General features: G+C 43.5%; 1 gene segment (V, D, J or C); it reads right to left on the reverse strand.

Moving 5' to 3' along the window:
• Window positions 1-13,803: 13,803 nt before the first annotated feature.
• The window catches only part of LOC100488918, a 36,182-nt gene continuing 32,501 nt past the window's right edge, over window positions 13,804-17,484 (reverse strand). Inside the window, 2 exon segments of the C gene segment in view lie at window positions 13,804-13,924; window positions 14,917-15,201. Coding sequence covers window positions 13,818-13,924; window positions 14,917-15,201 — 392 coding nt within the window.

The following is a 17,484-nucleotide window of genomic DNA, read 5'->3' on the forward strand; positions in this document are numbered from 1 at the left end:
ACCCGATCCTGTAGCCAGTTTTCTATCCATGTGCAAACGGCTTCACTAAGACCAATAGACCTTAGCTTAGAAAGCAGTCGTTTGTGGGGAACGGTATCAAATGCTTTGGCAAAATCCAAATAGATTATATCTACTGCCCCCCCCACTGTCCCACTACTGCCCCCCCACTGTCCCACTACTGCCCCCCCACTGTCCCACTACTGCCCCCCCACTGTCCAGCTTCTTACTTATCACATCATAAAAAGCAATTAAATTGGTCTGACATGACCTGTCCTTCATAAAGCCATGCTGATTCCTACCCATAATGCCATTCTCCACTACATAATTTTGTATGTGATCCCTTAACAAGCCTTCAAATAACTTGCCCACCACGGATGTCAGACTTACAGGCCTATAATTGCCAGGCTGAGATCTTACTCCCTGTATAAATATGGGAATGACATTCACCTTCTTCCAATCCCTAGGTACCATACCTGATGAGAGCGAGTCTGAGAATATCAGAAACAAGGGCCACTGCAATTCTGCCCCTAGCTCTCTCAGTACCCGAGGGTGTATTCCATCTGGCCCCGGGGCCTTGTTTATCGTGTGTAACCCTTTAAGCACCATATCCTGTGCCAACCACTGTGTAGTTGGAGCTGAGGCAACAGTGCAGCTATTGGGTGGGACTTGGCCCACTGGCTCCCCCTACTGTATACACAGAAGAAAAGAACTGGTTAAGCACATCTGCCTTTTCTGTACCCGCTGTAACCATATTGTTATTATAACTCAATGGGGCCACACCCTCAACCTGCATCTTTTTACTATTGATATACTTAAAAAACTTTTTGGGGTTAGTCTTGGCCTCGGCCGCGATGCGCTCCTCATTTTCTATCTTTGCCTTCCGGATTGCTGTTTTACACACTTGTTATAGTGTTTATATTCATTAAACGCAGCTACTGTCCCCTCTGACTTATATTTCTTAAAAGCTTTCCTTTTTCTCCCTATTAACTTCTTTACCTCAGAGTTAAGCCACATGGGGGGATTCTTACACTTCTAATTTTTCTTATTAATGGAATGAATTGAGAACAGTAATGATTTAATATCATTTTAAATAACAACCATTTCTGCTCTGTGTTTTTATCAGAAAACATAATGCCCCAATGTATGCCCTGAAGCGCTGCCCTTAAGGAGCTAAAATTTGCCTTCCTAAAATTCATTGTCTTTGTTGCCCCCGTGTAAATTTGTTTCCTGCACCAAACATCAAATGAAATAACATTATGGTCACTATTACCCAGGGGTTCAACCACTTGCACATTTGCTATACGTTCTGGGCCATTAGAGATCACTAGATCTAGTATAGCATGGTTCCTGGTTGGCTCCTCAACAACCTGTGACATAAAGTTGTCGTGCAGCAAGTTTATAAACTTGTTCCCATTTACTGTCCTGGCAGTACTATTGCCCCAGTCAATATCAGGGTAATTAAAATCCCCCATTATTATCACTTGCCCTAAATTAGCAGCCTTTTCTATTTGCAACAGGAGCTGGGCCTCCTCCTCTTCGCTTACATTAGGGGGTCTATAGCATACCCCTACAATTAGCTTGGTAGATTCCTTACTATCTGTGAGAAGCCCAACCCATAAGGATTCAGCTCCCTCTGTTAACCCCATCACTTCCTCCTTAATATTTGCTTTTAATTCCTGCTTAATGAACAGACACACTCCTCCTCCTTTTCTATTGCCCCTGTCCCTCCGAAACAATGTATACCCCCCAATATTAACTGCCCAGTCATGAGACTCATTCAACCAAGTTTCAGCAACTCCAATCCCATCATATTTCTGCTCCAACGCCAGTACCTCCAGCTCTCCCATTTTACCAGTCAGACTCCTTGCATTGGTAAACATACATTTAATACTGGTTCCGGCGTGAGAATGACGTGTAAACAACTTATGGGCCTCCCTGCCATTATCAGTATCCCGAAGCAAGTCTCCTCCCCCATTTTCCCTTACTATGCCCACTACCCCATCTATCCTGTCTCCCACAGAATTTCCCTCTGCCCCCTCCCCCCCCCCACTCCTAGTTTAAAATCTCCTCCAACCCTCTAGCCATCTTTTCCCCCAAAGCAGCTGCCCCATCATCATTGAGGTGCAGCCCATCCCTGGCAAAGTAAGTACTAGTAAAATAATTTTTCTGTAAATGTTTAAAGTTATTTATTATTTTACAATTTTTTTTACTGGTTTACATTTAATATGTTATATTTATTTAAGTAAATTAAAACAAAGATTTTATTGTTATTGAAAATATTTTATTTCAACAATAAAAAAATTGTGTTAAAAAAAATTGTTTATTTTTTATATTGTGATTCTTGTATAATAAACTTTTCTATACATGACAAAACAATTTTTGAAAGAAATATGGTCACTAACAAAAATAATAAAGTTACAAAGTATTTTTAAGTTTGATTTTTTAAGTAACATTCATTAGATAACAAAATGAACATACTATACAATAACAATACAATAACATTATACATAGTAACATTTGATGGGCTTTATACCATCTCGCTGTGTATTACACAAACATTTTGGCACATTAGTGAGTGTATATAATCATCTTCCAAACCTGGGGAAGGGCTGAGCTACAACAACAGGTTTCTCAGGGCTGTTTTTGGATATTTCCCGCTAATCCCTCGCTATGAGATTCCCAACGGGGAACAATCTCCCCTTTCAATATTTTTCCTGCATCAGAAATAATGTTAAACAGATGAAAATCACTCACTTCTTCAAAAATAGGTTTTTCTTTCCATTCTTTGTTCTGTTTAGGAAAGATGATTTGAAATCTTTTCTCTCCAACAGGAACTTCGGATTTTTTGCTACAACGAGCGCTAGCCTGCGGCCGAGTCACATTTTTGTTAGGTGATAGCGCTGCCGGCATTGCCTAGCGTACATGGAATCTAATTCTCTTTGGCCGGTATGGCAGAATTTCTCACTTTTGCTAATGTCTTTAATCAGTAGTTTGTTAGTTGTGTAGCCCACTTTAATGACAGTGCTGCTACTGCTGATGCTGTTGGCGCTATAGGAGCCCTGAGCCCCCACTTACTATGGGGAACAGGTACTATATTTCTTAATGGCGTGCCTCCACCCAGGGTAGGTATAGGTAGAACTATAACTCCCCTCCCTGGGAAACTTGATACTGTACTGTAATCTTTGATCAGGGACTCCCTGCAGAACCTACAGAACATTGTACCTACAGAACATTGGAGCCATCCCCTTTTATATCCTAACATACCACCCAGTGGTTGCTGCTGAATAACAGGGAAACTCCCTTTTCATACATAAACAACTAGGACCACCTTTAGGTGTCCATAACCCATAAGGCCACCCTCTGGTACCTGTCTAAAGAGGAACCCAACCTAAGGGGCCCGAATCTTGGGATCCCTACAGTTAGAATAGCCACTAAAGTGCTATAAGTTGGATGAGATGGAGTTATCCATTTTTTTCTTTTATTTCAGCAGCTGTAATTTTTTTGTGTTGGCATTTTATATGTTTTTACATTTTGAAATGTGTGTTTGATGGTGATATGATAGAGCAGTGATTGCCATTTATCTAAAAGATTTTCTACATTCTGGTCACATGTTTGGGCACCACAAGTGGTTGGTGATTGGCCCTATCCAGTGGGCTATATCCTTGCATTTCTTTCTTTACTTGCAGCTGTAAGCTTCTTTACCTGACTTTTACAAATGTGAATTGGTGGTTGATGGTGTCAGATTGCGTTTCGAATACTACTATGTCTATCAGTTGCCAACACTTTAGTGTCTACTCCTTTTTCTTCCAAATTAGAGATATTTCAAAAGCAATTTTTTCCCATTTGCCCTGCAGTTTTTCCAGGACTTGCTCTATAGTGAAATCCACGATATTTTTCATCATGATGTCCATCATGGTATACGTACAATATTTTTCACTATGGCCTGGACTATCAAATTGGCCGTCACCAGCCAAAACAACAGCTTTATCTGCAAGATCCTGTTCCACTATTTTTAGTTCCTTGATCCATGCCAAATCAATTGCGGGGAATAAATATCGTTTCCGATAGGTGTAATGTGTGGTATGAGAAAAGAATGGGATAGACAATAGCTGAAACATTTCTTTAACTTTTGTATTGGCTGAGAGTTCCATATCAAAGAGCAATGTCCAGAAAGACATGTTAACTTGACTTCTACCATAGTTCCATTAAATTTTTCTTCAATTTCAATTATTGGTGCATGGCATGGGGAGTTAGAACTATGTTGTCATTTTATTGGATACAAAAGTTGATCCAGTAGTTCTTCAAATACTATAAAACTTAGCTGAAGGATTTCCTCTTTTTTCCAGTAAATGTTGTATCATCTTCTCTAAAGCAAACACTTTCCTCTGGTTCATAAAGTGATGTGTCCCTTTCTTCTTCTATACTGGGCTCCATTGCCTGGATACTGCTTAGCTGACTGTCACTAAGTTCAAACAATTCATCTTCTCCCTCCAAATTAGATTTTTGTACTGTTTGTATGGTCTTACCTGGTAAATTGGGATTAGGTTTATCTATAACCGACATACATTTTCTCGGCGCGGAGACATGATCTTTTTGGATTCTCCAAGGTTCGGCTGCCACTGAATCATCTCCTGTCTGTAATCCTATATCGAGCTGTGAATTTGGATCATCAGAACCACTGGCTTGATGAATACCAAGCTGCATATCTGTGGATGTGGTACTTGCATCAACATAGATCTTTTTTTGGGTTCCAACAGTAACAAAATGTTTGAAAATGCGCACAATCGTGTTAGAGGTGGAAGGAATATCATCCTCTACTCTTCTTCTCTTGTGACTTTCAAAGGATGTAGATTCCATAGCTGTTACTGAAACTGGAGTGGGTTGAATATCAAAAATTGTGGGAACAGCATTCACTTTTACTATTCTTTTTGAACCTGATGAACGAATCTTCTGTGAAGTTTTTGCTGATTGATGAATTTCATTAGCTACTGACTCCAAATTCTCACCATACTGCGCAGTTTGTCTCAGCCAATTTGTTATTGTATTGAGGCCTAAAAAAAATAAAAAAAGAAATGTTTAGCTGTGTGTTTTGGGCCCCTGTACCAGCCCAACATCCCCAAAGCTCTATAGAAATAAAGCCCCATGCCCCTGAAGATGCCCACAGTAGCTCTCCATCTTTTGCCCAACTACTGCACATGCTCAGTCTGCTCTTGGCTGATGTCACTGAGCTTAGGGATCCACTCACAATATTCTTCTTTCCCCTGCCTGCTTGCTCTAGTCTCTGCCTGTTCCCTACATGCATACAGGCCAACCAATCACAGTCCTGTCTGGCTGCTCCCTAAATAACTGAAGTCCTGCTCTGGCACTTTGAGCTTGGGGCGAGACTTTAGCTGAATCCTTATTGTGGGACTTTTCTTTCCCCCTTGTAATGATCCCAAATACTGAGCTGTGTAACAAATATAAGTTACAAAGGTTGGAAACAGAGGCAGAAGCTGTGACAAAAGTTCCAGTCACTTTGCTGTTACAAACAGCCCCTCTGGGAATAAACTGCCCCATTGGGAAGGTTTCTCTGTATGTAACACAGTGACTGTATCTGCCCCTTACACTCCCCCCCAGGGCTAAGGTACAGAATATTACTAGCTTTAGCACTGGGGCTTTTATATACACCCACACACACAGCCCAATAACTTCTGTCAAAGTGTTTATGAAGCAGTTGCATGGGGGTGTGTGTGCATTACACACGGGGAGAGGCCAAACTGTGCCAGTAGGTGTATAGGCAGAACAACATGTACAGGGGAACCTCTGCACAAACACTATGTTCCTTCCCAGGATGCAAAGTGACTGACACTGAGCTCAGAGTTTGTGTCTCACTATTATAAACAGGCTGTGTATGGAACCCCCAGTCTGTATGGCACCCCCAGTCTGCTCAGCAAATTCTTTCTTTAAAAGTTTCTTTGGTTGAGTTCTCAGCCTGACATGAATGTCAATGGAAGTTATTTATGGAATGATAGTGTCCAGAAGCTTATTTTTGTTTAAAAAGTACACTAGTTTTCTTCTAGATTGAGGAAAGTATGTACATGATGTGCTATAATCTAATGTGTATAATAGGGCAGCACTAGTCTATATGTACCTGTACCCATGATGCACCTGTGTTCTCTGCTAATGGGATCGTTTGGCCAGTATCATTTATGGGAGTCCCCCCTAGTACTCTATAGAGGTTGAAGAAAAAAAAAAATTATAGATGCAAGAGCAGTGACCAATGAGAATGCTGATTCCCTGTGTCAGGCCCCTTGCTGGTACCTTACATATAGAGATAATGAGGCCATTTTCCCGTCATTATATGGCACAGGAATCAGACATGGGGATAAAGGGACAGACTTGTTCAGTGCTGGGAAACTGTGCTTATTGCTCCCAACTCCAATTGCAGGAACAGAGAACAGGGAGCCGGATTTACTCACATCAGCTGGGATTCTCATTGGGGGATTCTTTTGCATAGTGTGACATGCTGAATGCCTGTACATGCAATTTTGGGGGAATTAGCAATGGTAGGCAGGCAGGTAGGTAGGCAGGTAGGCAGGTAGGCAGGCAGGCAGGCAGAGGATCTGGAGCATAGAGACAGGGACACCAAGTCTTCAGGCAAAACTCAGGTTTATTTAGGGCCAGTTCGTCCCAACAGAAACATAAAGACATAAGTTCATAAACAGTTCAGTGTTATGATATGTCCCTTCTTCAGGGCTCTCACCTTCCAGGGTTGGTTCCACACTTTGGCACTCAGGCTTCACACTAAGCCTTACTGAGCCCTCTCAGCACTCATCCATTTGGTCAGAACTCCCTCTGCTCCCTGCAGTGGCAGGTGGCACCCCCAGCTCCTCTGGGAGTTCCTCACACAGGCAGCCCTCCTGCTCTGTGCCCTGCTCTGAGAGTGACCTTCACTCAGTCACGGTTCAATTCCAACTCCAACCCTCTGTGTAAATCATACAGCCCTTTTATTGGCTGCTCCCCTGCAGGCCAATCAGGCAGCTCCCTACAGCCGGCCAAATCAAAACTTAAAAGGGAGATTTACTCTAAAACAGCATTACCTGCTTTAAAACCAGGCATTTTACCTTGGGCCATTTGTACCCCACTATTAACACTGGTGGCAATACACCAAACAATGACCTTTTCCATTGCATCTCTCACATATCCCCCCCCCCTTTGTTTTGACCCAGGGGCGAAACACCTTGCAACCCCAATAGAAACTCTCTTTCTCTGAAAGGGATTTCTATCTCAAGTTTTCCCCCTAAAGTTCTATCATTGGGATTGAACACATGTGTTTCTATGGAAGAAGCCACACACACTTTCTTCTCCTGCCACTCCTCAAATGGGGAAAAAACAATGGCCAGACTTGTACCCATACTGTCAGACACACGTGCCTCCCCATTTTTGTCACAACCATGCACACTCTGCATTTTATACCCAATCTTGGTTTCAAAACCTACAGTGGGCTTTCCTTCAGCCTGCAACACTGGGTTTTCTTGCAAATGTTTGTCTTTGCCTTCAGGCTCTTGCTCCCCGGATGCCCCCCTGCCCTCTGGCAGCATTTGTCACTTGCACACTGTTTTGTGTCACACAGCTTGGCACACACTCAGTGTTCACATCAGGCACACATTTTGTATCACTTGGATTAACCCTCTCTGCCAGACTCACATTTTCTGTGTGAACATCTTCTTCCACAGCATTTGGCACAGACCCCATTACTTTGCCTTTAAGACATTCTGCAGTCACTTGATTCATCACAAGGAACTCACTGCAGACAGAATGTGGGGGCCCAGAACCTCACAGCACTGATTGGGGGAAGTTTCAAAGTAACTGCACTTTCCTCCCCAGTCACTCCATCTGGCTTACTCCCATGGGCAATGTGGCTGCCAGTTACCTCAGAACACTCAGTTCCATTTTCACTCAAAACCCGACACTCAGTCGGCTCAACCCACTCACTTGTATCAACTTGCTCCCCCAACTGCAGGTCATTTGTCTCTCTCAGCTGGGCCAACGCAGCCGCTGCCTTCACAAATGCACAATTGTCTGCAGTATGACCTAGGGCATAGCAATAGGTGCAATTTACCGGTTCCACTTTGCACACACTCTCAAACAAGTCATACATGGTGCAGGGCTTGCCTTTCACATCACCTTTAAGGCACTCCCTGTTTAAATCACAACCACACAACAGGGAGACAGTCTCACTTTGCATTAACCATTCAGGTAGCAAAGCACACTTTCCAGTTATGACATTTTTCTCTCCAACACATTGTGTTCCCTCTCACACAATTCAGCTTGCTGGAGACCAGTTCTGTGGCCGACACATCCTCACACACAGAATCAGGAGGTAGTTTTACCTTTTCCTCATTTACCTCCTCAGACACTCCGTCTGGCTTACCACCATTCACTGCCATGTTACCAATTTTTACTTCAATATCACCATCAGCTCTGTTCACACACACAGCTTGACCTTTAATAACCTCAGGAAGTTCCCCTGACTTCTCACTGAACTCACTTCCAAGTGCCTTATTGCCCCAGCCCTCCCTATAGGCTCCTAGTGACCCTTGCATTGCCCCATATACAGGGCAGGTAGCAGTAACATGCCCAGTAACATAACAGTGGGTGCATCTTTCCCTTTCAACTAGCTCAGCCAATCTAGCTATAGCAGTTGACAGAGATTGCTCATTAGTACACTCAGCCCTTTTAAGACCTTCAGGCAATGAGCTGCAGCCGGGCAACAAAGAGTTACTCTCAACACATGGCTTTAACCCCTTGTTCACTGAAGAACTCGAGCTCACTCTGCTCAGCAGTTCTACATGGAGACTCTCGCTTGCATCAGTTGCAACAAAGCTGCACAATCATTACCATTCACACTGGTAACATTTTGTTCTGTTTTAACAGACTCAGAGCAGTTTACACTCACTGCGTCAGTCACACCTGCTGGGGACACATTTACATTGGGGGGCACCCCTACTCCCTGTACCTCAGGCACAACATTGGTACATTTCTTACTTAAGAAATCCTCTTGCAGGTACTCCTTCTCTGCATTCAGCTGTTTCCTACTGTGAATTCCCTCATTCACACTCTCTAGGGGAACATTAATACCAGGGGTCACCCGTAAACTTTGTACCATGGGTGTTACCCCACACCCCCCAGTCACACTTTTCACATTTGGACATTTCGTAGCAAAATTACAATTAACATTTTGCATAGAACAAACAGTATTAACCCATTGGTTTGATTGCTCCTCAACCAAAACTTTGTCTTTTCCCCATAACTCCCAGAATAGGGGAAAGTCTGTTCCCAGAACCAACTCCTCATTCCGGTTACTGGAAACCACAAGGGAGTGACCAACTGTCCCGTGTGGGGTTTCAAAAGTCAGACAAACAGTTCTCTTCTCACAGGCCTCTTGCATCTCGGGGACCCCCTGCGGTGACAGATCATAAAGCAGCAGTTCCTGCCACACCACAGACACAGTGAAGTTGGCATCCAGTGTAACCCACAATGGAATCCCATTCACTTTAACTTCCACCAATTTTTCAACCGTCCCTTTAAGAGACACAGTGCACTCTGCCCATGCACTTAACTCTTGCTGTACCTCAGCTCCCAGGACCTTGCCTTTAATTAAAGAGTCCCAGTCTTTTACCCCACCAGCATACTGTTCCCTTTCCACCACCCCTTTAAGAACAGTCTTACCGTCCCTGTAGGGCACACACTCTGGAACTGCTGTGGGTAAACTCCGGCCAACCTTTCCAGACCAGACTGTGAAACCAGCACTGCCTCTCTCCTTGGCACACTGCACTTGTGCCAACTCCCTGGGCTCCAACCTTTGGGTTCCATCTACTTGGCCTTTTCCAAAACCTCTTTGGAACACTGTTCCTGGCTGCACCCAGATGAAGCGACCACCTTTGCCAATCGCGAAGTCTCCGTCACTTCCTTTGCCGTCTGTTGCAAGTCCACAAACCACTGTTGCAGAAACTTGGCATTAAACCGCTGCTGCCAGTCTCACAGCTCCTGTAGCACCCTGCTACACTCACTTTTTTGCTGTGGGTGTCTCAACACACTTCCCCACATACTTTTGCCTTCAGCAAACCAGTCACTCACTGGCACCATTTTGTCTCAGTCTCTTAGGGAAACGCTCAGTATCCCTTTACTTGTGTATGTCTCTTTAACAGATCCTTAGTGCCCGCATTCTCCACCATATGTGACATGCTGAATGCCTGTACATGCAATTTTGGGGGAATTAGCAATGGTAGGCAGGCAGGCAGGTAGGTAGGCAGGCAGGTAGGCAGGTAGGCAGGTAGGCAGGCAGGCAGAGGATCTGGAGCATAGAGACAGGGACACCAAGTCTTCAGGCAAAACTCAGGTTTATTTAGGGCCAGTTCTTCCCAACAGAAACATAAAGACATAAGTTCATAAACAGTTCAGGGTTATGATATGTCCCTCCTTCAGGGCTCTCACCTTCCAGGGTTGGTTCCACACTTTGGCACTCAGGCTTCACACTAAGCCTTACTGAGCCCTCTCAGCACTCATCCGTTTGGTCAGAACTCCCTCTGCTTCCTGCAGTGGCAGGTGGCACCCCCAGCTCCTCTGGGAGTTCCTCACACAGGCAGCCCTCCTGCTCTGTGCCCTGCTCTGAGAGTGACCTTCACTCAGTCACGGTTCAATTCCAACCCCACTCTGTGTGGATCACACAACCCTTTTATTGGCTGCTCACCTGCAGCCTAATCAGGCAGCTCCCTACAGCTGGCCAAATCAAACCTTAAAGGAGATTTACTCCAACACAGTATTACCTGCTGTAAAACCAGGTATTTTACCTTGGGCCATTTGTATCCCACTATTAACACTGGTGGAAATACACCAAACAATGACCTTTTCCATTGCATCTCTCACAATAGTAATGAGCTGAGGCTGGGGAAAGTGTTTATATACAATATTGCTTTATGGATACAACCCTGGCAGAGATGAGCAGCTGATACCTCTTTCCCACTCTTTGACCATGCATAATGGTGCTTTGCCCCCTTCTCACTACCACTTGATCTACTGATTTACTGGAATAGTTTGGAGGGAAAAAAATCAGAAGATTAAAGGGAAACAAACTGTCACATATTAAACCTAAAGTCCCATATTATAGAGACATGGGGATTGTCAGGAAATGGCGGAGCCCTACAGATCCAACAGATGTATGGAAGGTTTATTCTACTGCCCTTGAATTCAATAAACAATAAAGTAAAGTGACATATCCTATTTACCCAATATAACTTCTCCCCTTTATTGTCTGATCCCATGGTTCTATTGCCCCTTCATTCCCAACCATTGTATAACCAGCACCCCACTATCTGCCCCCCATAACTACTGGTCTGCTTGCCCCACATTATTGTCACCACCCCAGATGATACTATTGCCCCCCAGAATTGTTGGATATAAGGAATCTGTCATTATCATGTTGGTTACTAAATAAAGGGATCACCCTTACCCCACTTCTGTTGTTTCATGTCAAAATATTTACCCTGTAATCCCCCCCCATTTCCCTAAGGTAAAAAAGTGGAATAAATACAATGTGACTGATTGTATCCCGTGTTTCACTGGTTGCTGTCAGGGGCACCCAAGTACCCAGGCACCCAGGCACCCACGCACCCATGCACCCACGCACCCACGCACCCATGTATCACGGTCAGAAAGAAAGTGAAAGCACATTCCCCTTATGGGTGTGTATGTTGTGTCTCAGTTCCCCGGGGCAGTAGACATGGGGTAAGTACAGGGCAGTTCTGCTCATATTAGTTCTGTTCATGTCAGGAATGCTACTGGCTCTTGTATAACAATGGGTCCAAAGGGCAAAGTCACTGGGAAGGTTTTTATAATTTCTATTTAAAGAACAATTATATGTTTTAAAAAACACAACTAAAAGGTTATGTATTATCTTTCAGGGACACTAAAACCTAAAAAAGACTATGGCTAGAAATGTTTATCTGTGTGTTTGAGCCCCTGTACCAGCCCAACATCCCCAAAGCTCTATAGAAATAAAGCCCCATGCCCCTGAAGATGCCCACAGTAGCTCTCCATCTTTTGCCCAACTACTGCACATGCTCAGTCTGCTCTTGGCTGATGTCACTGAGCTTAGGGAGCGACTCCCAATATTCTTCTTTCCCCTGCCTGCTTGCTCTAGTCTCTGCCTGTTCCCTACATGCATACAGGCCAACCAATCACAGTCCTGTCTGGCTGCTCCCTAAATAACTGAAGTCCTGCTCTGGCACTTTGAGCTTGGGGCGACACTTTAGCTGAATCCTTATTGTGGGACTTTTCTTTCCCCCTTGTAATGATCCCAAATACTGAGCTGTGTAACAAATATAAGTTACAAAGGTTGGAAACAGAGGCAGAAGCTGTGACAAAAGTTCCAGTCACTTTGCTGTTACAAACAGCCCCTCTGGGAATAAACTGCCCCATTGGAAAGGTTTCTCTGTATGTAACACAGTGACTGTATCTGCCCCTTACACTCCCCCCCAGGGCTAAGGTACAGAATATTACTAGCTTTAGCCCTGGGGCTTTTATATACACCCACACACACAGCCCAATAACTTCTGTCAAAGTGTTTATGAAGCAGTTGCATGGGGGTGTGTGTGCATTACACACGGGGAGAGGCCAAACTGTGCCAGTAGGTGTATAGGCAGAACAACATGTACAGGGGAACCTCTGCACAAACACTATGTTCCTTCCCAGGATGCAAAGTGACTGACACTGAGCTCAGAGTTTGTGTCTCACTATTATAAACAGGCTGTGTATGGCACCCCCAGGCTGTATGGCACCCCCAGTCTGTGTATGGCACCCCCAGTCTGTGTATGGCACCCCCAGGCTGCTCAGCAACCCTTTGCTTTGGTCAGTGTAATGTGAGTGTTAGAGAGAGTCATTTGTAGAAGGAGAGAATTCAGAATGTGTTTTGCTTAGAAAAAGCCCCAATTATCTCCTGAGCTGATATTTTGGGGGATGGGGATATGGGAATATTTGGGAGTCTGTTGTAAACAAGTTATGTCTAAATACTGAGCTAAAGCTTGTTTGTATTGATATCCTGTAATAAACTGTGTATAATAGGGCAGCGCTAGTTTATATGTACCTGTACCCATGATGCACCTGTGTCTCTGTGCCAATGGGATCATTTGTAGGTTGAAGAAAAACTTATATACACAAGAGAATTGACCAATGAGATTGCTGATTAGATTCCCAGCACTGTGTCAGCCATTTTGATATTATCTTACATATAGAGATAAATTTACCATTATTTCCCATCATTATATGGCACAGGAATCAGACATGGGGATAAAGGGACAGACTTGTTCAGTGCTGGGAAACTGTGCTTATTGCTCCCAACTCCAATTGCAGGAACAGAGAACAGGGAGCCGGATTTACTCACATCAGCTGGGATTCTCATTGGAGGATTCTTTTGCATATTAATGCAGCCACTGGCTCTGGAGAGCTGGGAAAGTTTCATTAAACAATGAAACTGTAGTTGGGAATCTGATCAGCTATTATCCCGGCTTCTGCTTTAAAAAACCAGTGGGTGAGCTTTACCGTATAGGATGAACCCATGTAAATAGGATTTTTTTTGAGTTTGTTTGGATTCCTTTTGTATGTGTATGAGGCCGTCTCTTCAACCCTAGTGATTTGTTTATTAAATATTAGGGTCAGTCGCCTCAGAGCTTAGATGGGGCAAAGCCAAAGCCTGGGAAGGGTTAATGTACATAGAAGAGCCATTGGCCCCAACTCAGACCCCATAGAGACATTTACCTACCTCTTCTATTCCCTGTGGCTTAACAACGTCTTTTCCAAATCACAAAACCCAAGCAAAGAGTGGCCACAAGTGAAATAATAATAATAATTCCGACTACTATTCGTTTTGTGAGACTCCATTCAGCATCTGCAACGAAAAGAGCCACAATCAAACAGCTGCATTTCCATTAGTTCCATTATTTCCATTGAATAATATAATATTGGGAGTGGCAGAGGGATATGGGAAAAGGTTTATGTTTCCTTTAATTTTTCCCTAGTGGGAACAAGAAGGTTGTTGCTAACATGGGGCAAATATGATCCAACAAAGGGCTAATATGGGCCTAATATGAAGCTAACATGGGGTTAATATGGGCCTAATATAGGGCTAATATTGGGATAATATGGGCCCAACATGGGCCTAATATGGGGCAAATGTGGGGTAAATATGGCCCTAATCTGGAGCTACTATGGGTCCAACATGGGGCTAACATGGGGCTAACATGAGGCTACTATGGGGCTACTATGGGCCTAATCGGGGGCTAACATGGGCCTAATATGGGGCTAACATGGGCCTTATATGGGGCAAATATGGGGCTAAAAGGGGCCTAATATGGGCCTAATAATGTCTTAATAAGGGCCTAATCTGGGGCTAATATGATGCTAATATGGGCCTAATATGGGGCTAACATGGGACTAACATGGAACTAAGATGGGGCTAACACGGGACTAACATAGGGCTAATATGGGCCTTATCTGGGGCTAACATGGGGCTAATATAGGACTAATCTGGGGCTAATATGGGGATAATATGGGCCCAACATGGGCCTAATATTGGGCAAATATGAGCCTAATCTGGAGCTACTATGGGCCCAACATGGGTCTACTATGGGCCTACTATGGGGCTAACATGGTGCTAATATGGGCCAAATATGGGGCTAATATGGGGCTAATATGGGGCTAACATGGGGCCAACATGGGACTAAAATGGGGCTAATATGAGCATCTGGTGGAAAATTTTTGAAACGTTGTCTATTGAACAGACACAAAGGATTCTGGTATCTCTCAGAGCTCAGGTGCTCCCAGGTAATTAGCTCCATGTAACAGCGCCATTAGTGGAACCAGATAATCACATGTTCTCACCTGTCAGTTCTACCTTCAGTGACTGCACAAGAGGTTCCGTCAGGGCCCGATGTTCCACCACACAAGAGATCTCCATCCCCTGACTCTCAGCTGTTGGGAGGAACCGGTAGGGCAACTCCAGAGCAGAACTGTTAATTCTCTTTATCTCTGAGGGTTCCACCCGAGATCCATTCAGGAACCAACTCACAGCAATGGCTTCTGGGTAATACCCCCACACTCGGCACATCAGGGTCTGCTCCTCATTCACATAAAATAGCCCGTGGCTGATATTCATCATGGGGGCGGCTGGAAGGGAAAACCAACAAGTTCCATGTGGTTTAATTAATTACCTAAAACACCCCAAAAAGTTGATTAAATCACCTCATGGGGGATGGTGGGGGGGGGGGGGTGATAATCCATTACTTCTGATTTGTCTCACTATATACAGTAGATTTACACTTCCAGAAATTCATGTTTAGCTCAGGATCTTATACTCAGGTTTCACAACGCAGATCTTGCAGACCTTATACCTTAGACCTTAATCCAGTGATCCCCAACCAGTGACTCAGGGGCAACATGTTCCCCCCCCAACCCCTTGGGTGTTGCTCTCAGTGCCCCCAAACCAGGGAGTTATTTTTGAATTCCTGACTTGGGGGCAAGTTTTGGTTGAATAAAAATAAGATTTCCTACCAAATAAAGCCCCTGTAAGCTGATAGGGTGCATAGAGGCCCCTAATAGCCAATTACAGCCCTTATTTGGCTCCTCCATGTACTGTTATGGCGCTTGTGTTGCTCCCCAAGTCTTTTTGCATTTATTTAAGTCCGTATAGAGAAATTTTTTTTTACAAACTGTTCACTGTGTATGGGACACTTTTTAAATTTGCTGCCATTACAACAAATCCAAATTACCTTTTGGGAATGTGTCCCACTTTTACCATTTGGTGACCGACACTTTAAGAACTGAGTACTTACTGACACTTTTGTGAATTCCCCCTTAGGGGCCAAACTGTAAGGTGCTTCACTGGACAAGGGACCTTCACACCCAATAAAAGGCTCATCCCTAAAGTCTGAAATCTCTGTGGTTTTCTGGCACTCAACTAATAAATAGAGTAGGGCTTTGTTTGCCCCACAATAGAACCCACATGCCCCTGTCTTCTTTGCAGTAGTAGGAAAGCTTTTGGAAGGGGTAATAACTATTAGTTTGTGCCACATGGGTTTATGGGTAACAGATCTTGCCAGACTAATTTAGTTGCCTTTTATGAGGAGGTGAGCAGGAACCTCAATGCTGGAATGGCAGTGGATGGGATCTACTTGGACTTTGATACAGTGTCACATGAAGAACACCAAGCGCTCCGGACTCCAAGGTTTTGCTTTAAAAATGACCCTTTATTGATTTATTAAAACGTTAAATGCCTAACGTGTTTCGTGCGCGTGCGCACTTAATCATCTTAAACAATCTAATAGACAGAGGGTTTAAATAGCAAATGAGGATAGTGGCTGTAACCAAAGGATTGGTTAATTAATTAATTAACTCAGGGGCAGGGGAAACATACCCGCCTTTGTTTTAACCCTTGCCCTCCCCCAAAAAGCAACTCTAAGAAAGAAATGTAAAATGAAACAAACGTCAATGAAAACAACAAAGAGACTGAGGCAATAACATGACCAAAACCCCAAAAAGTAATGATGTGAAATAAATAATTGTAAATAACAAAGTCAAATACATCAATAGGTAAATAAATTATTAATATAAAAATATAAATCAAATAATTGCTCATTATTAATAAATTGAAATTACATCTCAAGCAGTAAAGTCATAATTTGTAAAGAGTAATGGTAAAGACATCATCATAGGATAAAAGTATCTCCATAAGGTAGGTGACAACAAATTGCCCAAAGTGGGTGCTCTCTGAGCTACTATATTACAACCACTTTGCAAGATTAACGCTAAATCAGAATCATTGTACAATATTGGGATAAGCTCATTTATTATCTTCTTGATCTTATAAAACTGGCTACTGAAGGCAGTTACGAAGGTAGGCAAAACATTGCCATCCCTAAACCTAGTTCTCCTAGGGATTTTTGGGTCTGTCAATAAGCTAAATCTATCAGTTCGGAGGGCCTTAATAAAGGCTTGGGTCAATGATTTCATGCTATATCCCCGATCAAGAAACCTGTCACGTAAAATCATCGACTGTTCCAAAAAGATACGGTTCGTACTGCAATTCCTCCGCAAACGATAGAATTGTCCCAAAGGGATCCCTTTAAACATATGGCCGGGATGACACAAATCCACCCTCAATAGTGAGTTCCCAGAACACGCTTTCCTAAAGACAGTAGTTACAACAAAGGAACCAGAGGCCATAAGCTTCAAATCCAAAAAAGAAATAATAGTCCTATTAAATTCGCTAGTGAATCTCAGATTCAAATCATTGTTATTTAAATCACCCACAAAGTGCAAAAACTGAGGTTCCAACCCCCGCCACACAAACAGGAGGTTGTCGACATAGCGTTTGTAAAACACAATGGGCCCGATTCACTAAAGTGCGATTTAACGTGCGCTATTTATAGCGTGCGTTAAAAATTTTATTGC

The sequence above is a fragment of the Xenopus tropicalis genome, chromosome 9 (assembly GCF_000004195.4).
Source record: "Xenopus tropicalis strain Nigerian chromosome 9, UCB_Xtro_10.0, whole genome shotgun sequence".
NCBI lineage: Eukaryota > Metazoa > Chordata > Amphibia > Anura > Pipidae > Xenopus > Xenopus tropicalis.